Raw genomic sequence first — 21,605 nt, forward strand, 5'->3', positions numbered from 1 at the left:
GGGGGAGTTGGAAGGGAAGCCTTCACCCACAGCTGGGAGTCACCGGGGAGCTCATAATAATAATAATGACAATAACAATATTTGTTAAGCTCTTACTATGTGCCAAGCACTGTACTAAGCGCTGGGGTGCATACAAGCAAATTGAGTTAGACACAATTCCCGTCCCACAGTCTCAATCCCCATTTTCCAGATAAGGGAACTGAAGCCCAGAGAAGTGAAGCGACTTGCCCAAGATCACAGAGCAGACAAGTGGCGGAGCCGGGATTAGAACCCATGTCCTTCTGAATCCCAGGCCCGTGCTCTATCCACACCTCTGCAATGGGGCAGAAAACCCCTCCTCATAAAATTCTGGCTCGAGGGCAGGCCCAGGACTTTCCACCTCCTGGAGTGGAGAAAGCCAGATTGGGGAAGATTGGGGAGTAGAATCCTTAAGGTTTCAACAGGGAGGTAAATGCCACGAGCTCCTTTCCTGCCAAAAGACCTGAGATCGCCAGAGATGGTGTGAATGTCGAGTATGTGTGGATGATAAAAGTAGCGTATGTATAAAGGTGGGGAGTCAAGGTGCCTCTCTCTCTCCTCCCACCTGCTCTGCATGATGCCGATGGGATGAGTGTCTGAGGGGTTGGTCTGCATGGTCATCTGTAACCTCGAGCTCACTAGCTGGCAAATAAACCTTACTGAACTCATCTGACAGAGGCCCACTGAATCCAAGTGTTGGAGCTCATCTTCAGCATCTCCCGCCTGCTCCAAGAATGAAGAATGATCCACTAACCCTCTGAGTTAGGCTGTAAAGCTCAAAAAATGGCCTCCCTTCAATCCACCAAAAGGGATAGCAACGAGAATTTGTGATTATGGTGTCTCTCCAGATCTGAACTCAGCCAGTGCTTGGCACATAGTAAGCGCTTAACACCATAATTACTATAGAGTCGTGAGAGCAGCTAAACCTCCCTAACGCCTTCTGAGGGAAAAGAAAGTCCCCCAAATCCATCTTTTGTCATGAATGTCTATTTTCTCCCCGTGCAAACCATGATTGAATTTAGTTTCACAACGTCTTCTTTGATTCTTTAGTGGAAATATGAAGGAGGAGCAGGGAGGCTGAAGGCAGGAAGCAGTAAAGGAAGGAGGGAAAGAGAGAAGTTGGGAGAATCTCCACCCACTGGTGTGGCGGACTCCGAATGACTCAGAGCTGGCTATAAGTGTTGCTCTGTACTGACCAGAGACTAAAGGTTTCAACTTACTGACTGGTTTTGCTTTCCACCAGAAGCCACCGGTCTTCAGCCACCAGGAACACTGACTCGAGCTTGATGGGCAGTGAGATGGTATGAGTTTGTCCCTCCAGGACATCCAGCACGATGAGGCTACTTCTGTGAAGAACACGAGAAGAGAATTTCGCTTGAGAAGAAATGGATACGACGACACCTCTGGATTTAACCTCTGCAGAGAGTAAACTCTTACCCTGTCTCTTGGTAGAACACCAGCCAGTTTTGGTGAGAAAATTCTTTACACATCTTGTATGTTTCCTAAAAGTAAAATTTCCACAGTCGGCATTAAATCATTATCCCAAATCGCTCCATTTTTTTCAGGTGCTACATCTTGTTTCAGAGACATGTTATATCTGGGGCTTTATAAGAGTAAAATCTAAAATGTCTAGGTTTGGTTTGTCAGTTTTCTTTTAAGAAACTCCTCCGCTAGGTGAAACTTGTAATGATGGAGCAGTTTTCTGCTGGTTCATGCTAAGATTCCCAGGGTGATCCCAAATCAAACCAAATTTCCACTCCTGGTCTCAAATGACCAACCCAATTTTCAGGGAAATAAGTGACATTCAAATCCTTCCTGGCAATTAACAGACTTTCAAGTAATTAACAATGTGAAACAGCATACATGATGCTACAAATACAAACATAGAAACTGATCTAACTTGGAAGAATTTTCAACATGTTGCATTATCTTCTTTTCCTGATTCAATAAGACCAGAGTTTGCTGATCCCAAAGGAAGCAGTGCAAGACTCATTTTTTTTCATTTTAACCTTTCCCCGAATAGCACGAGAAATGTTTTTTGGCCTAGAGGAAGGGCTTGTTTACAGTTTGTAATAAGGTATGGACACCTGCTCAAAAGCTAATCCTATAACTCTAACAGAAATAAATGATTAGTAAACCTAGAACATAAACAAGTATGATGTAAAAGCCTGGTTGGAGTTTAGTGCGTGGGTAACAGTTAATTAGGAATAACACACTCCAACAACTCATGTTGTTATTATTTCAGGCTCAGTTCTGGAAAATGTTGTTTGGATAATGTGTGAGCATCCATTTTGCATTGAATGCCAAGAGAAGCAGCATGGTGGGGTGGATAGAGTACGGGCTTGGGAGTCAGAAAGTCATAGGTTCTAAGCCCGGGTCTGCCACTTGTCTGCTGTGTGATCACAGTCACTTCACTGTGCTTCAGTTCCCTCATCTGGAAAATGGGAATTGAAACTGTGAGCCCCATGTGGGACAGGGACTGGGTCCAACCCGATTTGTTTGGATGCCCTCCAACATTTAGTGCAGTGCCTGGCATATAGAAAGTGCTTAACAAATATCATAATCATCATCAACATCATTAAAAATAATAAGAGAATTCGATTGCGGGTGAAGCACATAATGAATAATCCACAGAATAAGATTAAGGTTTGCCCCATTAGGTCAGACCAGTAATTAGGTCCATCCACATAAATATTCTTGCTTGGACACTGCCAAAGGATCCTTAGAGGAACAGTAAAGACAACCGCTCTCATTCCAACCACCCTTATGCTTATAAAGTTATTTACTAACATCCCTGACTAATAATGCCTCCAAGGCTATTTGTCCATGAAGCTAACTGAGGAGAACATAATTGCTGAAATGACAGAGTAAAACCCAGGCATTTCCATAGCTATTTGGCAGCCTAAATCCCTCTGCCAGGCTGGCTTCTGTGAAGTGAGCATTTCAACGCTGAACAGGTGCAGTATTCCTCACCGATTCCTCCTTGTTGCTCCACCAGAAAGCTCTCTTGGGGGCACCTTCATCTTCTGAAAAGAAGCTGAGACGGCGAAGGGCTCGGTTGGTCGTATCCAACAGTAAAATGGTATTACTCTGGGAAAACAGATGAAAATGTGAAGTTGAAAATTACTTTCGCTTTCAAAATGAAATGGGAAAGGTCCACTGGAGTGAAGGAATTTGCCAGAGAAGTAGAGAGAAGACATTAATGAGGAAGTGCAAAAGACATCTATAATTCTATTTCTTTATATCGATGCTAGTGATGCCTGTCTGCTTGTTTTATTTTGTTGTTTGTCTCCCCGCTTCTAGACTGTGAGCCCGTTGTTGGAAAGGGATTGTTTCTATTTATTGCCAAATTGTACTTTCCAAGAGCTTAGTACAGTGCTCTGCACACAGTAAGTGCTCAATAAATACGACTGACTGAATGAATATTTAAAGGAATGGAACTATTTTACCTTCAGAATATTGTCATTTAATACCTCCTACAGCCAATAATGACTTTGAAGAACTTTGGATAGTGCTTGGCAGATTGTGAACCAATCCTTGAACCAAAAATACTGCAAGTTTCTGCTCCATCTCCCTCTTCCTCTTCCTGTCCAAACACCTTGAACCAGCTGAATACATCTACTGCTGCTGTTTCCTCTCCTCCAAAACTCTCTTTTGATCCACTACAATCTGGTTTCTTCTTCCATCACTCCACTGAGACCACTCTCCGGGAATACTCTCTAGGACTCTCTCCTTGCCAAATCTATTGGCATTTTCCTTTATTCCTAGCTTCCCCTTAACTCCCACATTCAGTCTATCATTAAGTCCTGCCTGGTTTTCCACCCCCAAAACACTTCCCTTCAGTTTTCATTTTTAATGGTATTTATTAAGTGATTAGCACGTGTCAAGCACTGTTCGAAGCACTGGGCGAGATGCAAGTTCATCAGGTCAGTCACAATCCCTGTCTCATATGGGGCTCCTAGTCTAAGTAGCAAGAAGAACAGGCATTGAATTCCTATTTTATAGTTAAGAAAACTGAGGCCCAGAGAAGTTAGGTGACTTGCCTATAGTCACACAGCAGGTAAGCGGCAAGATGCAGGATTAGAATCCGGGTCCTCTGACTCTCAAACCCGTGCTCTTTCCACTAGGCCATACTGCTTCCTCTCCACACAAAAGAGAAAAGCCTAGCCCAGACACTCTCCATATCGTGACCAGATTATTTTATCGGCTTCTTTGTCTCTCTAGGTCTGGTCTCTCTCATGTACATTTTGATCTTTTCTCTAAAAGAAAGATCTTTGAGGCCAATGGAAAGGAGTCTCTGTTAGATGAGGTGGATGGGAAACCACTTGGGATTTTTGAGGAGTGGGGAAACAAGGACTGAACGTTTTTGTAGAAAAATGATCCGGGCAGCAGAGTGAAGTATGGACTGGAGTGGGGAGAGACAGGAGGCGGGGAGGTCAGCACAGAGGCTGATAAAGTAATCAAGGTGGGATAAGATAAGGGCTTGAATTAATGTGGTAGTAACTTGGATGGAGAGGAAAGGGTGGATTTTAGCGATGTTGTGAAGGCTGATCCAAGAGGATATAGTGCGAGATTGAATATGTGGGTTGGATGAGAGAGAAGAGTCAAGGAGTCAAGCCATCTGTGAATAGCTGGTGTCTCTTGGTCCTTCTGTTGGACTGTAAGCTTCCTGATGGCAAGGGCCACATCTCTCCATCAATTCTTCTCTTTTAAATGTTTACCAGTGTGTTCTGAGAAGCAGCTTGGCTTAGTGGAAAGAGCCCGGGCTTGGGAGTCAGAGATCATGGGTTCTAATCCCAGCTCCACCACTTGTCTGCTGTGTGCCTTTGGGCAAGTCACTTGAATTCTCCGGGCCTCAGTTACCTCATCTGTAAAATGGGTATTAAGACTGGGAGCCCCATGTGGGACAACCTCGTTACTTGTATCTACCCAAGCGCTTAGACGAGTGCTTGGCACACAGTAAGTGCTAAACAAATACCATCATTATTATTAGTATCATTATTCTGAACACAGCAGGTACTCAAACACTAGTATTTTAAATGGGAGAGGAGAGACACATAGAGGAAAAAATGAAAACATTTCAGAAAGAGCAACAAATCACATATCCTATTTATGTAAATACTATTATCAATCAATCAGTGTGGTATATATTGAGCACTTACTGTGTGCAGAGCACAACAATCCAGTGGAGTTGGTAGATAATCCCTGTCCACATCAGACTTCTACTATGACTATTAATAATTGTGGTATTTGTTAAGCGCTTACTAAATGACAAGGGCTGGGGTAGATACAGGATAATCAGATCAAACACAATCTAACATTCTAACAGGAAGGAGAGCAGGCATTTAATCCCCATATTACATACGAGGAAACTGAGGCACAGAGATTGTAAATGTCTTACCTAAAGTCACCCAGCAGATAAGTGGAGAAGCTGGGATTAGAACTCAGGTATCCCGACTGCCAGACCCTCGCTCTTTCCACTAGACCACCCTGCTTCTCAATCTGCTACTGATTCTTAAATTCACCCACATCTGAGAAGACTCAGAAGAACTGCTAAATCCCTGTGGATTACACTATTTTAAAGCATTCTTATTGGAACAGGGGAAACTTTAACATTTTGTAGACACACGGTGAAAACAAAACGTCAACGCTTCCCATAACTCTTTGGTTTAAAGCTGCCTGGAGTTAATTTTCAGAGCTGAAGCTGTAATAATGCATAACATTTACACAAGTGATTTCTCTATCGCTATTAATCATCTTCCCCAGCGTGGCCTCACAAATGAAGTAAGTAGCAGTCTCTTTCAAGGAAAACGGATTTTGCGTTTATAAGCTCTGGGTAATTAATGATCAAGTAGCACTATGAACTTAAAAATAAAAGGTTCCAGAAGGCAAAGACATGCCATTAACTATATAGATGTGTGTATAATTTAAAAATCACTGCTGTGCTTTCCCTGAAATTTAGAACTGTTTCAACTCAAAATAACAAGTCCTTGAAAACTTAGAAATGGGCTAAACATGTTATTTTTCAGTTCTATTATTATACATATGCTGTTTGTTATCAAAAAGCAGCCCATGAATATACAGACTGCTGGAACTTTGTTTTTACCATTTAATGAAGAACAAAAACACTTACAGTGGGGGGAAAATGTGGCGACCAAAGCATGAAGCGTTATAAGGTCTGAAGCAAAGGTAAACTGTCACACTGTGGATCTGCCCAGTGCTTGGGAGCTATTAATGACACCGCTGTGTACACACTGTCCTGACAGCACTGCTTGTAAGTTGTCCAGTGAGCAGTTTATGAAATAACTCAGGATGAGTTAGGATTCACAGATGGCTACTTTTAATTAAACAAGATTAGTTTAAGAAGCCAATCAAAAAGCCTCAGGTAGCAATCTTCCCCACAAGTCACTTCATATGTAGTAATCAAGCCAGTGTTTCAAGCAGAGGGATTTTTTAGAAAATATCACCACAGCATTTTCTTTATCTTCGAACATCTAAATCCCTGCTTTGTCCACACAGTGATCTCTAAAGGGTTTCCCCTACGAAAACAATCTCCACTTTAGCACCACCTACACGCTGTTGTATTCACAACTGCCCTTGCACCTAGGTACTATCTGACATACCTTATAACTTTAGCACTTACTGTTATAATCACTTTATTGTCTTGTGTAAATTATTTTGGCTCTTCCTTCCCCACTACCCTCAAAGAGTCATAAGATCAGAGATCCTGCCTATTACCAAGTGTTTAGTGGAGTGGTCTGCAAAGAGGATGTGCTCAATAAACACCATTTGTGTACAACTCCTCACCTTCCCACTGGAACCCCGTCCTTTCCATGTCTTTCCCATCACTGTAGACAATACCACTATCCTTCCTGTCCTACAGATGCAAATCTAGACATTGTCTCTGACCCATCTTTCTCATTCAACCCACACATTTACATTGTCACCAAATCTTGTTGGTTCTACCTTCATTCGCAACATCGCTAAAATCCACCCTTTCTTCGGCATCTAAACCGCTACCACGTCGATATCACCACTTCTCTTATCCCACCCTAATTACCGCATCAGCCTCCTTGCTGACCACTTAGCCTTCCGGCTTTCTTATTTCCAGTTCGCACTTTGCTCTGCTGCCCAGAACATTTTTCTGAAAAACAATTCAGTCCATGTCCTCCCACTCCTCGAGAATCTCCAGTGTTTGCCTAGTCACCTCTGCCTCCAACGGAAACTCCTTAACATTGGTTTTTAAAACACTCAATGAACTCGCCTCCTCTCTGATTTCCTAGTACAAACCAGTTCGCTCACTCTGTTTCTCCTCCAAGTTACTCGCTGTACCTCGATCTCGCCTATCTTGCTGCCGACCCCTTGTCCAAGTCCTCTCTCTGGCCAGACCATCATCTCCCCATCTTCAAAGCCTAGTTAAAATTACATCTCCTCCAAGAGGCCTTCCTTGATTAACCCCTCTTTTCCCCTATTCCCTCTCCATTCTGTGTTGCCTAGGTGCTTGGATCTGTAACCTCGAAGCACTTGATATTCACCCCGCTTTTAGCCCCCAGCAGAAATGCACAAACTTGTAATATATTTTCAAGTCTGTCTCCGCTCTAGACTGTAAACTCATTTTGGGCAGGGAATGCATCTACCGACTCTGTTGCATTAGGGTTAGCGCAGTGCTCTGCCCTCGGTAAGCAATCAATACCACTGATTGCTTGACTGATTATACATTAAGCAGTTTTTTGCTAGTTTTTTAAAGGGAAGAATCATTTAGGCCGAATATTCTACGGCATATAAAGAAAATGGTATGAATGTCGGCTTCTGGGCTATCTGGATGAGACTATACTATCTATGGCAACAAACTTCCTAAGTGCAAATAGTACTTCAGCTCAAAATATCACAGATGAGATCTTGAAAGAAAGATATGTTTGCTCATTCATGGAGATTTCTGTATTTTTCTTCATCTACTCTCAATTTTATGATTATCAAGAAGGAAAATGGCTGGAAAATTGCAATTTCTCTTCCAGGTGGAACTCTGCAGCCATGACGCTCCATTTCTTGTTATACTTCTGAGTGACTGGAAATATCTGGCACAGCAGATCGAGCCCAGGCCTGGGGGTCATAAGATCATAGGTTCTAATCCCGGCTCTGGAACTTGTCTGCTGTGACTTTGGCCAAATCACTTGACTTCTCTGAGTCTCAGTTTTTCATCTGTAAAATGGGGATTGAGCCCATGTGGGGCAGAGACTGACTCCAACCTGATTTGCTTGTATCCACCCCAGCGCTTAGAACAGTGTCTGGCACAGAGTAAGTGCTTAACAAATACCATAGTTATTATTCTCAATATTAATAAGACAGCTGTGCTGCCCCACCCCTTTTAATATTAGTGGTTCCTTCTGTTCCAAATGATGAATTGTATATTATGCTTGCATTTATTAATAGATTTCTGCACCATTTGTGAGTCCATCCAACTTTAGCTCTGGACTCCCTTCAAGACAGCTGGGATGAAAAGCTGGTGTGCAATTTCATTATGTTTCTACTTCACTGGGAGAAGAGTAACCTTTGGATGACCTCATCATCCTGAGGTCTGGAATTCCAAACTTTGGACAGATGCAATAAGTAATCTCTAGAGGCTTTTTACTTTATTTTTAGTTACTGTAAAGTTTTCCTTTCCTCCCTGAAGCTTTTTTTTTTTTTAAAGCAATGACTTTTTAAATAATTCCCTAAACCAAACACACGAATGCAGCTAAGTAAAACTTGGTTGAAAAAAGGAGAAGAAATGAAGTTTGTGCACAGATCTTTATATAGCTTAAGCCCAGGCTACGGCCACTCTGGAGATACAGCTGTGAACCATGACATATTTAAAAAATAACTGTTGTATTTGTTAAGTGCTTACTATATGCCAAGCACTGTACTAAGCGTTGGGGTAGATACAAGATAATCAAGTCCCTTATGAGACTCTCAGTCTAAGTAAGAGGGAGAATAGAAATTCGATCCCCATTTTGCAGAAGAGGGAATTGAGGCACAGAAAAGTTAACTGACTTGTTCAGAGGTAGATGGTAGGTAAGTAATAGTGTCAGGATTAGAAGCCAAGTTCTTTAACTCCCAGGCCTGTACTCTTTCCACAAGGCTACGTTGCTTCCCTTTAACATACTGACGATTCAATGTATCATTGCAAGATGTCCAAACAGATGACGAAGTTTGGTCTTCCACCACCTACTACGATTTGAGGGTCAAAAAGTTAGGTACCAACTTTAAATAAAGCCTACGGTTTGCAAAAATGAGTGAAGATGACTGATGAACAAAGGAATTTACGGTGTGAAAAGCTGATTAGAAGGAGTTATGCTGCTAGAAGGTACTTCTACGAGCACAAGAACAAAGCTGTTTTTGGACAAATTCTATGAAGTTACAAAACCACTGCTTCTGTCCACAGAACAAGCCTCAAAATTTGCAACTTCCTGCAAAGATTCATTATCGTATGACAACTTCTAATTTTGCTCATGTTACGCTTTGAATTACTTCAATAACGATTAGTTCAGTAATGCTTGGTGTAACAGTATATTCCCAAAAAGACATTTCGTATTTCTTTTCTAAAAGTTTCATAAAGGACAAAAACGCCCCACAGTACAACCAGGCTTTCAAGGAGCATGAACTCATTCTACTGTGAGGGACATCTGTGTTGACGGGTGGAAGAAGGGGGCTAAATTAGGGAGATGTTGGGGTGTGGGGCAGAAAAGCAAAATTATGGTATGGCAGGGACTGTACTAAGCATCAGGGTGGATCCAAGTACTAGAAATAAGCTACTACAGCGGGGGGGAATTTACAGTGTAATTTATATTTACCAAGTTAAACATGAGAGTGTATGGGGAAAATATACCCCATGATACATTTATGCTTTCAAGGTCTCCATCACAGTTGTTGAGTCAGGTATAGCTTTACATTGTTTCCTGTTTCAGTGAGTGTCATCAAATGAATATGGCTATACTGAAAAGATGAGATATACCCTGCTGAGACCAGAGTATGTGGGAGCAGCAGGAAAGAATGCATTGAGGAGAGATCAGGAGAATCAGCAGCACCGAGGTCTGCCCTCTGCCAGAGGCGTCACTGTCATCAACCTCCCCCCCCCAGGCCTACCAGGATGGACCTTATCAATCGGGAGAAGCAGCGTGGCTCAGTGGAAAGAGGCCAGGCTTGGGAGTCAGAGGCTGTGGGTTCTAATCCCAGCTCCGCCACTTATCAGCTATGTGACTTTGGGCAAGTCACTTCTCTGTGCCTCAGTTACCTCATCTGTAAAATGGGGGTTAAGACTGCGAGCCCCACGTGGGACAATGCAATGATGACCTTGCATTAACCCCAGTGCTCAGAACAGTGCTTGGCCCATAACAATGCTTAACAAACATTATTATTATAATCAATTAACAAACAGCAGTGTGACCTTGGGCAAGCCACTTCACTCCTCCAGTCCTCACCTGTAAAATGAGGCTTAATGTTCTGAGCCCCATGTGGGACATGGGCTGTGTCCAAATTGATTAGCTTGTAGCTAACCCAGCGGTTAGAACAGTGCCTGGCCCATAGCCAGCGCTTAACAAATACCATCATCAACAGCATCATCAGCATCAGTGAAGCCAAAACACGGAAACCAACATGACCCCAGCGGGAATGGGAAAACAAAACAGCAATAGGCTCTTGCCGCTTGGTGACTCTGCCTGAAATCACCAAAACCACTTTGGAACTCCCAAACAATAGAAAGGGTTCACAGATGCATCTAAGGTCTTTATAAACAACGGCATCTCCTAGACCGTATTAGGGCCAGTCGGTGAAGTTGGTGAGCTGTACGGATCGGATCCCTACAGCCATGAGAGGAGGGAGGCTGCCAAACGGCTCGTAAGCCAGAAACAGTATGGGCCTGGGAGTCAGAAGGTCATGGGTTCTAATCCCGGCTCCATCGCCTGTCTGCTTTGTGACTGTAAAAGGGGGATTGAGACTTGTAGCATCAGGCTACCAGGGACTGTGCCCAACTTGATAAGCTTATATTTACCCCAGTGCTTAATACAGTGTCTGGCAAGGAGTAAGCACTTATCAAACACAATCAAACATAAAAAATCTCTCAGAGATTAAAATACCCTTTGCTGCAAAACAGGAAATGCAGTAGCAACATCTTGCTGGTCTGTAATATATTTAAATGTGTGTCTCCCATATTAGCTTATCAGCTCCTTCTAGACAAGGAATGTGTCAACCAACTGGACTGACCCTCCCAAGTGTTCTGTAGTACAGTGTTCTGCACACAGTAAGAGCTCAATAAAACCAATGATCGATTAATTGGTGGATCAAATGGTAATTTAAGTCTGAGTCAAACGCAGCCAATAACTTCAAAATGTTTTATATTCAATGGCAAACATGTGCCTTTAGTAATTACATAATAAACAATCACGTTACCCATGCGGTTGTCGTCGCAGGAATTTGTGTTTCTTATGAAACCACCCCAAATGGGGGACGTCTTGCTTGCTTACCTCCTGTTCATGCAGGATCACTTGTCCTTTGAGGGGCTCCCCCAGGGGGGCTACGGTGACAAATGGATGCCATATTCCTCGGGCCGTTCTCGGAAACAGGTCATAAAAGTCCACCAGGTGACCGCTGTCTCCGCTCGTATTCATAAAGTACAGGCACACGGGATTGCACGTGGCCACAAACAGAGTGCTGTTCTCGCCTTCTGAAATGACATAAAAGCAGGGCAACGGATCACCCCAGAATCCAAACGGATGTTGCTCAAGATCACAGGGAGAGCTCAATGACGGAGAACCTTGATGTCATAGGTGATCCTAAGAGGTCATCAACCCCGGGGCCCTATCTTGGTCTGGAGCACACCCAAATCATTCCAAATGAGCAAGAATTGACTTGGATTTTTAAAATATGCAGAAAAAGAAATTTGATAAGCTTCCACTGTAACTTGCCCTAGTGTTAACACCCTCTTGTCTTATGCTGTCGAGTCGTTTCCTACCCAGAGTGACACCATGGATGCATCTCTCCCAGAAAGCCCCACCTCCACCTGCGATCGTTCTGGTAGTGGATCCATAGAGTTTGCTTGGTAAAATAGGGAAGTGGTTTACTACTGCCTCCTTCCGTGCAGTAACCTTGAATCTCCGCCCTCCATTCTCTCCCATGCTGCCGCTGCCCAGCGCAGGTGAGTTTTGCCTTGTATCAGATTGCCTCCCACTCACTAGCCACTGGCCAAGCTAGGAATGGAATGGTCAGGCCTCTGCTTGACTCTTCCTCCCACAGTCAAGACTGGGAGAGTACTGGAAACTCTCCAGGTGCCATCCTGAGGGGGGTTAACACCCTCATTCTCTGGAAATTCTTCCTCAGGTCTTCCCTAGCATCCTCACGCTACAACAAAACCTACTTCCTCTTGCTCCTATCCTTCCAAGCAGAAAACAGCTGGTCATCTTGATGGAATTTTGCATATCCTTCTGTTTCCCAACATTTCCTTGAGTTTCTACTAAAAGTAGAACTTTCTCATCATCTTGGGATTTTCCTACGAAACCTCTCCCATGTGTTCAGTTCTTTTCTACCCATAGTCTGAATATTCTGTGTCTCTAAGTAAGCTTATTCAATTTACAGAAGTGTAAGTTCTGTTAGGTAAGGAACTGTCTATCGTTGGGTAGTGGTCAGTGGCAGTAATCTGCAGAGTACAAATAAATGAATAGAATAGCAATGATGAGGATGCAATAATTCTTTATCAAACATGTGGTGGTAGAGTAACAAGCAGTAGAAGTGATCTAAAATACATCTGCATAATGATCTTTCTCACGAAATTGGTCTGGCACAGATATTTTAAGATTGTCACAAAAATGCATCAGAGCAGAGAAAATCATCAGTGTTTCTCTTTTTCCTACTCCTATTTTCAACAAATATCTGAGTACTGCAAATATAATGACAAGCACACAGAAACACACACACATTTTATAGTTGATTTGGACTCCTCCGTATCTTTGGGCTTAGACGAGTCAAAAAATTAGCTCTAAACTAAACATAATTAAACGGTTAGGCAATACTGTCCTTGAATCCACCATATATGGCTCGCAATTTGTTGCAATTTCCCCCTACAAGACAAATCGTTATAAACATGCCCGAAGGAAGAATCCGAGAACATTCTGACATACCTTGTGCTACGGCGATATCGCAGACTAAATTGATCTCATCCAAAGGCAGCCTCCAGGAAGCACATTCTTCGGTAAAACTGAGGGCTCTTCCTTCATGCCTCTCTACTGGATAGTCCTGGAAGGCTAAATGTACTGGACCCTATTTCAAAGGAATGCAATAATGAGTTCCGCGTTGCACAGTGCGGACGGTAACGGCTGTCCGGCCGGGGATTAATTCTTGGACAATCTAAAGTGACTAGCGACAGGCTAAAAACCTTGGGGGAAATGATTTCTCATCTCAATTCTGCCAGCGGTTTATAGCTGCAATGTAATTTCCTCCTCTATAAAGGTTAGTGGGGTCCCCGGAGCCCTTAGAGAGGATGAGTGGAGGCTGGACAGCACTGAGGTAACTCTGGAGCTGGATCTTCCCAGACTAGGCCTAGACGTGGTCCTAGAAGAATGTCTAGGATCAGGCACGAAGCCATTGCTACTGATGGAGGGTTTAAATCCTATCCCCCAGTGTACCTCTTCCTGGAGCAAAAGGGTGGACGAGAGATGAGCCTACCGAGGATGCTGATAGTACGGCGATTGGGGTGAGCAGAAAGAGGGAAACAGTGTGGCCTAGCCCAAGAGAGCACAGGCCTGCAAGTTAGGGGACCTGGGTTCTAATCCCGGGTCTGCCACTTGCCTGCTGGGTGACCCGGGGCAAGTCACTTCACTCAGCGCTCAGTAGATTGCCCGGCACACAGTAAGCGCTTAACAAATACCGTAATTATCACTACGATTATTATTCTCTGAGCTTCACTTTCCTCAACTTTAAAACTTTAAAATGGTGGTATTTGTTAAGTGCTTACTACGTGCCAAGCACCGTTCTAAGCGCTGGGGTAGATTCAAGGTAATGAGGTTGTCCCACGTGGGGCTCACAGTCTTAATCGCCATTTTACAGATGAAGTAACTGAGGCCCAGAGAATTTAAGTGATTTGCCCATAAACTGATAGGTGGGGGAGCCGGGATTAGAGCCCTCGACCTCTGACTCCCAAGCCCGGGCTTCTTCCACTAAGCCACGCTGCTTCGACACCTTGTTTCCCCCCTTTTATTTTGAGCCCCACGTGGGACCGGGACAGGTCTCTGACCTTAGTAGAGTGCTTGTCACACAGTGCTTACAAATACCACAATTATTATTGTTACAACTCTGCTCCCACCACTAGCCGATGCTCCGGGTCTCTCGGCACTCCCTCGTCCTGCCTCTTTAATGTTGCTCTTCTCTACCCGCTCTGAGGGCTGCAGTTCTCTGCCTCTCCAGATCCCCGACCCTTATTCCTTTTGCTTTCCCTCTGGCTCCTACAGTCCGTCCCTTCCAGCTAAAAGCAAGCCGGGACCTATCCCTGCACTGATCTGCGCACATAGCGGCACTTCCGATGGAGACAAGTTAGCAGCGTGGCTTAGTGGAAAGAGGCCGGGCGGGGGAGTTGGAGGATTCTCACGATTCTCACAAAATAGGTCTGGCGCAGCTATTTGAAGTAGACTTTCGAAGAACTAGAAAGGAGTGGTTACAAATAACAATCTAGTGAAGAATGCTCTCTCTCTCTCTATGTGTATTTATGTGTGGTTGACAAGCAGCAACGCCTAGTGGAGAGCCCGGGCCCGGGAGTCAGAAGGTCGTGGGTTCTAATCCCGATTTTGCCACTTGGCTACTTTGTGACCTTGGTCAAGCCAGTTACCTTCTCAGTGCCTCAGTTACCTCTGTAAATTGGGGATTAATAATAATAATGATGGTATTTCTTAAGCGCCAACTATGTGCCAAGCACTGTTCTAAGTGCTGGGGTAGATACAAGATAAGCAGGCTGTCCCACGTGGGGCTCACAGTCTAAATCCTCATTTTACAGATGAGGTAATGGAGGCCCAGAGAAGTGAAGTGACTTGCCCAAGATCACACAGCAGATCAGTGGCAGATCCGGATTAGAACCCATGACCTGCTGACTCCCAGGCCTGTGCTCTAGCCACTATGCCATGCTGCTTCTGTGAGCCCCACATGGGACAACTTAATGATCTTGTACCTACCTCAGTGCTTTGAACAGTGCTTGGCACATGGAAAGCGCTTAACAAATGCCATCATTATTATTAGTTTCTATCCGTGAGCATAGCATCTCCTTAATCACATGATCCAAACCACCTGTGAAACGATTATGCTGTTTCTTTAAGTTTAGAATAGGTACTTATTTCTGCAGGCTAACCATTACCAGGAGCAACATTTTTATGAGGAAAAAAAAGACATAAACCTTTACGTCTACGCGATGAGTTTCTGCAGGACACAGAAGGTTTTGCTTTCCGTTTCCCGAATGACTGATTGTCCAGTAGCCCATGAATGTCTGATCTGGCAACGGTAACCTGTCAAGGACAATTGGAAAGTTATTTTGAGTAACTTATGCCCAAGAACAAGAGTCAATTCATTTCCAATAGACAAAATCAAATGCTAGTGAGTATTTTCTTCACAAAGGAATTATAAAGTGTCAATTTTCTTAAAGACATCTTAAACAACATTCAAAATAAATGACCACTAATGAAGCTTAGCAATTACTATGTTTTCAATCTTGTTTTATCTCTTCTCGAGGATATACGGAGGGTGCTCTTTGTCTACCTAATTTGAGAGGACAGATTAAAATTATGGTGCCCTGCTCCCCTAATTTCTTGTCTAGCACAAGGAGACATTTCAAATGACCATAAAGCCACATTTGCTTTAATAATAATGATAACAATAATAATAATAATTACGGTATTTGTTAAGCGCTTACTATGTGCCGAGTACTATTCTAAGCACTGGGGTAGATACAAGGTAATAAGGTTGTCCCACGTGAATTTTAATCTCTATTTTTCAGATGAGGTAACTGAGGTCCAGAGAAGTCAAGCGGCTTGCCCACGGTTACACGGCAGACAAGTGGCAGAGCCAGGATTAGAACTCACATCCTCTGACTCCCAAGCCCTTGCTCTTTCCACTGAGCCACGCTGCTTCTATCTAGGACTCCTGAGAGAGGTTTTTTCAAAACACAGGACGGATCGCCAATCAGCAGTTTCCTGCAAACTGCTTCTAAGTAAGGATTCCCATCAATCAATCCATCAGTCAATGGTATTTACTGCGAGTTTACTGAGCGCAGAGCACTGAACTGAACGCTTGCGAGAGTGCAATACAATCACGTGGATAGACATCTTCCCTGCCAGCAAGGAGTTGACAATCTCAAGGGGGAGGGGGTGGGGAACACACATTAAAATGAATTAGAGCGAGTGTAAGGATGATTTACCTAACCTTGGCATTATTCTTGACTCCTGTAATTCAATCCACACACTCAAGCCATCACCAAATCCTGGCAGTTCTAACTCCACAACATCGCTCGAATCCAGGACTTCCTCTCCATCCAACAGACTTGCCCGAGGTCCCACAGATGAGTGCCGGAACCTGGATTAGAACCCATGGCCTTCTGACTCTCAGGCCCGGGCTCTAGCCACTACGCCATGCATCAGTGCCTGCCTGCAACCCATGAGCCCTGTGGGATCTCCACAAAATTGGAACTCCCCGGTGTGACTTCTACTATTTTTAACTTTTTGCCTTCCTGCTCCACCGGTCCCCCCTTTAGGGACCACACCTGGAGAGTTTCCAGTCCTCTACCAGTCTCGGCTACGGGAGGGAAGGTCAGGCAGAGGCCTTATCCGTTCCACTCCTAGCTTGGCCAGTGGCTTGCGGGTGGCAGGCCATTTGCTACAAGGCAAAACTCACCTGTACTGGGCAACAGTGGCCTGGAGAGACTCGAGGGCAGAGACTCAGGTTGACTGCGCGGAAAGAGGCGACGGTAAACCACCCCAGGGATTTTTATCGCAAAAACTCTCTGGATACACTACCGGAACAACTGCGGATGGAGGTGGGGGGTTCTGGGAGAGACGTGTCCAGGGAGTCGCTACGGGTCGGAGACGACTCGACAGCAGAAGACCAGACTCCACTGGTCCCCGGCTGGTGGGAAGCATTTGAAGAGCAAAGACAGGGTGAGATGAGCGGGGGCTTAGAATGTCAGGAGGGGACAACGGGCCAAGAGAACCAGGTCCCAAACTAAAATTCACCACTGTCACCACAGCGATAGGAAATTTTACTTTGTCCTGCTAAGAAGAGGGGGGAAAAGATCAGCGTGGAGTAGTAAGGGCAGAAGGAGCTGATGCCCTGGAATGAAATAATAAGAGGGAAGCAACCTGGACGGAGGAAAGGACGGCAGCTCCGCTGCTCACGTCCTTTCCTCGGTAGAGAAGCAGCGTGGCTTAGTGGAAAGAGCACGGGTTTGGGAGTCAGAGGTCGTGGGTTCTAATCGCGGCTCTGCCATTTATCAGCTGCTTGACTTGGGGCAAGTCACTTAACTTCCCTGGGCCTCAGTTCCTTCATCTGTAAAATGGGGATTAAGACTGTGAGCTCCATGTGGGACATCCTGATGACCTTGTATCTACCCCGGCGTTCAGAACAGTGTTTGGCACATAGTAAGCGCTTAACACATACCATCATTATTATTGTTATTACCATGGAGAGACGGGGCCGTCCTAACGAGCCACGCTGACACCATTTCTAAACAACCACTCAGTGTTCTGAAACACGGAGAGGATAGAGCAAGGGCCTGGGTATCAGAGGGTCATGAGTTCGAATCCTGACCACCTCATGTCTGCTGTGTGACCTTGGGCAAGTCGCTTCTCTATGCCTCTGTTACCTCATCTGTTAAGCAGGGATTGAGACTGAGAGCTCCAGGTGGGCCAGGGACCGTGTCCAACCCGATCTGCTTGTATCCACCCCGGTGCTTAGTACAGTGCCTGGCACAGAGTAAGCGCTCAACAAATACCACAATTATTATCATCATCAATTGCATTTATTGAGTGCTTACTGTGTGCAGAGCACTGTACTAAACTCTTGGGAGAGTAGCTAATCCCTCAATCACTGCTTAACTTTATGACTTGGACATATGTTGTCAGTGAATGCTTCAACTTCTCAAAAAGTAGGACAGTGTAAGACTTTCAGAATAAATCTGATAGCACTTTGTTTTCCATTAATCAATCGACGGTATTTACTGAGTATTCACTTCGTGCAGAGCACTGTAGCTCCCTATGGTTCTTTAATCAACCAATCAATAGTATTTGCTGAGCTCCTACTATGCACAGAGCACTTGGGAAAGAGAATTAATAGAAATGAGCTCTACACTCTAGGAGTTCACAATCTATCAGAGGAGACAGACACTAAAGTAAATTAAAGGGAATATGTACTTGAGATAGTTCTTAAGAAACCGAGTAAGATATGTACAAAATGTTACACTGTGTTTACAAAAATCATTTGGTGATTCAAAACTCAAATCAAAATATCCCAGTTTTTTCTATTTGAAAAACAGAGTTTTACATAAATAGAGCTTTGACAGCAACTGATGATGAGAACAGCAACCCACCGCTAAGTAGAAATTCAATGACTATATCAAGGTGTGTCTGAATTCATAAACTCTTAAAGGACAATCACTCACATGACACCATTCACTTCTGATGCACAGAACTGTCGGCAGTGTCATTCTGAGATCTAAAGAATATTACTCATTCACACACAAACATAGTCCGTGCTCCTGAAACTGAGAGCATTATGTCTTGCCCACAAAAGAGCCTCACCCATCCTTTAATGAAGTTGCTTGCAACGGTCATAAGAAATGATTCAATAATAATAATTGTGGTGTTTGTTAAGTGCTTACTCTGTGTCAAGTGCTGTGCTCAGTTTTGGGGTAGATGTAATAAATAATAATAAATAATGATAAATTATTATGGCATTGGTTAAGCAATTATTATGTGCCAGACACTGTACTAAGCACAGGGGTGGATACAAGCCAACTGGGTTAGACACAGTCCCTGTCCCCCGTGGGGCTCACAGTTTAATTCCCCATTTTACAGATGAGGGAACGGAGGCCCAGAGAAGTGAAGTGACTTGCCCAAAGTCACACAGCAGACAAGTGGCAGGGCCAAGATTAGAAGGCAGGTCCTTCTGACTCCTGGCCTATGCTCTTTCCAGTAAGCCATACTCCTTCAGGCAGGGCATTTAATCCCCATTTTGCAGATGAAGAAACTGAGGCCAAAGAGGTTAAGTGACTTACCCAAGGTCACACAGAAGTCGAAACTTCAATACTTTAAATATCCAGGAAAAAGAGCCGAAGTCCTTCAGATCTAGTATCAGATTACAAGATGCCAAGAATATTCAAATATTTGTTATATCCTACGTTGAGTGCTGCAGCATCTCCCTCACTGACCTCCCTGCCTCCAGCCTTTCCCCTCTTCCGTTGAGGGTTCAAGTCTATTGCCCAGATCCATTTCTCATAAAAAAAATTCTAGGCACATCTCCCGTTCCTCAAAAACCTCCAAAGGTCAGCCATTCATCTCCGCAATAAGCAGAGGCTCATCAACGGCTTTAAAGCATGCAATCAGTTGGCTCCCTCCCTCCCACCTGCCCTCACTTCATCTCCCGCTGAAACACAGCCCATACACTTTGCTCCTTGACTCATCTCTCTCAATCAGTCCGCATTTTCCATCTGCCACCAAATCACGTCGGTTCTACCTTCAAGACATCGTTAATGTCCGCCCTTTTCTCTCCATTCAAACTCCTGCGATACCGATCCACGCATTTAACGTATCCTACCTTGACTCCTGAATCAGCCTCTTAGCTGACTTCTCCACCCCTTGTCTCCCGACTCCAGTTCTTACTTCGTTCTTCTGCCTGGATTATTTTCCTAAAAAAATTTCAGTCCACATCTCCCCATTCAAGACCTTCCAGTGGTTGCCCATCCACCTCTGCATCCAACAGAAACTCCTTACCGGCGGCTCTAAAGCACTCAATTACCACGTCCTCTCCTACCTTATCTCCCTGATTTCCTATTACAACCCAGCTTAAGCTCTAACTTTGCTCTTCTAGCATCAACCTCATCAACCTATGTATTGTTCCTCATCTTACATATCTGCCCGACCCCCTGCCCACGACTTCCCCCGGCCTGGAATACTGTCCACTTTCATATGTGACAGGCCACAATTCTCCCCACCTTCCCAGTCCTATTGAAATCGTATTTCCTCCAAGAGGCGTTCCCCCATAAAGCCCTCATTTCCTCCACTCCCTTTTCTTTCTTTGCTGCCTATGCACTTGATATTCACCCCACTCCTACCCCCAGCGCACTTATGAGCGTATCCATCATTTATTTTAATGTCTGCCTCCCTCTCTAGATTGCTCGACTGCAATCTCTTTTGTTTTTTGGGGGTTTGTTTTGTTTTATGGTATTTGTGAAGTGCCTACTTTGTCCCAGACACTGTACTGAGCACTAGGGAAGATACAAGGTAATCTGGTTGGATACGGTCCCTGTCCCACATGGGGCTGACAATCTCAATCCCCATTTTACAGATGAGGTAACAGGCGCAGAGAGGTTAAATGACTTGCCCAAGGTCACAGAGCACACAAGTGGCGGGGCCAAGATTAGAACCCAGGTCCTTCTGACTCCCGGGCCTGGGCTCTCTCCGCTAAGCCACAGTGCCTTTCCTTGTGGCCAGGAAACCTGAGTAGCAACTTTGTTGTATTTTACTCTCCCAAGTACTTTAGGACAACACTCAGCACCCAGTAAATGCTCAAAAAATATGATTAATACCATCCTACGTATTCTGCCACGATCTCATCTCTTACACCCCTGACCCCTTGCTCACTCCTCCTTCCTGCATCAAACTCCCTCCCCCTTCATACCCTACAGACTCCCCGCTCTCCCTATCTTCAAAGCCCTCATGAAGAAACTGCTCCAGAAAGCCTTCCCTGATTAACCTTTCGGACGAGCAGCATGGCCTAATGGATAAACCACGAGCCTGGGAGTCAGAGGATACGGGCCCACTCCCAGGCCCACACTTTGCCAGCTGGGTGATCTTAGGTAAGTCATTTAACTTCTGTGTGCCTCAGCTTCCTCATCTGCAAAATGAGGATTCAATATCTGTTCTCTTACTTCGACTTGGAGCACCACGTAGGACAGGGACTGTATCCGGATTAACTTGCATCAACTCCAGTGTTTAGAACAGGGCTGGCACATAGTAAGCACTTAAATTCCATGAAAAAAGGCAAAAAAAAACCAAAAACCCTCTCATTCTCTCTCATATCGGTGTCTCTACTGTGCTTGTATTCATACCCTCTAGCACGTTGTAATCCCCTCCCCACCCCAAGAGGACTGTTAATTTCCTGATGTCATGTATTTCATTGTCTGTGTCCCCTACTAGACTGTAAGCTCCTTATAGGCGGGGGTCATGTCTTCCAACTGTATTGGACTCTCCCCACCGCTCAGTACAGTGCTCTGCACACAGTAGCCCCTTATTAAATGCCCCTCATTGACTGACTGAATTACCATAGTTACAAGGTCAGTGAATCAAAGAAGATGGGAGAAAAATCACCAT

General features: G+C 44.4%; 1 protein-coding gene and 1 non-coding gene across 2 annotated transcripts in view; both read right to left on the bottom strand.

Moving 5' to 3' along the window:
• Nucleotides 1-21,605, bottom strand: part of VWA8 (von Willebrand factor A domain containing 8) — a 165,614-nt gene that overhangs the window by 48,434 nt on the left and 95,575 nt on the right. The window contains exons 27-32 of the mRNA XM_029047902.2: nucleotides 15,425-15,533; nucleotides 13,167-13,305; nucleotides 11,517-11,716; nucleotides 2,992-3,108; nucleotides 1,456-1,520; nucleotides 1,239-1,364 (exon numbers count right to left, since the gene is read on the bottom strand). Coding sequence (XP_028903735.1) covers nucleotides 1,239-1,364; nucleotides 1,456-1,520; nucleotides 2,992-3,108; nucleotides 11,517-11,716; nucleotides 13,167-13,305; nucleotides 15,425-15,533 — 756 coding nt within the window. The remainder of the gene's footprint in view (nucleotides 1-1,238; nucleotides 1,365-1,455; nucleotides 1,521-2,991; nucleotides 3,109-11,516; nucleotides 11,717-13,166; nucleotides 13,306-15,424; nucleotides 15,534-21,605) is intronic.
• On the bottom strand, nucleotides 12,198-12,335 carry LOC114805997. Its single transcript, XR_003754128.1, has one exon. It is a non-coding gene; the product is annotated as a small nucleolar RNA SNORA7 (small nucleolar RNA).

The sequence above is a fragment of the Ornithorhynchus anatinus genome, chromosome 20 (assembly GCF_004115215.2).
Source record: "Ornithorhynchus anatinus isolate Pmale09 chromosome 20, mOrnAna1.pri.v4, whole genome shotgun sequence".
NCBI classification, from domain to species: Eukaryota; Metazoa; Chordata; class Mammalia; order Monotremata; family Ornithorhynchidae; genus Ornithorhynchus; species Ornithorhynchus anatinus.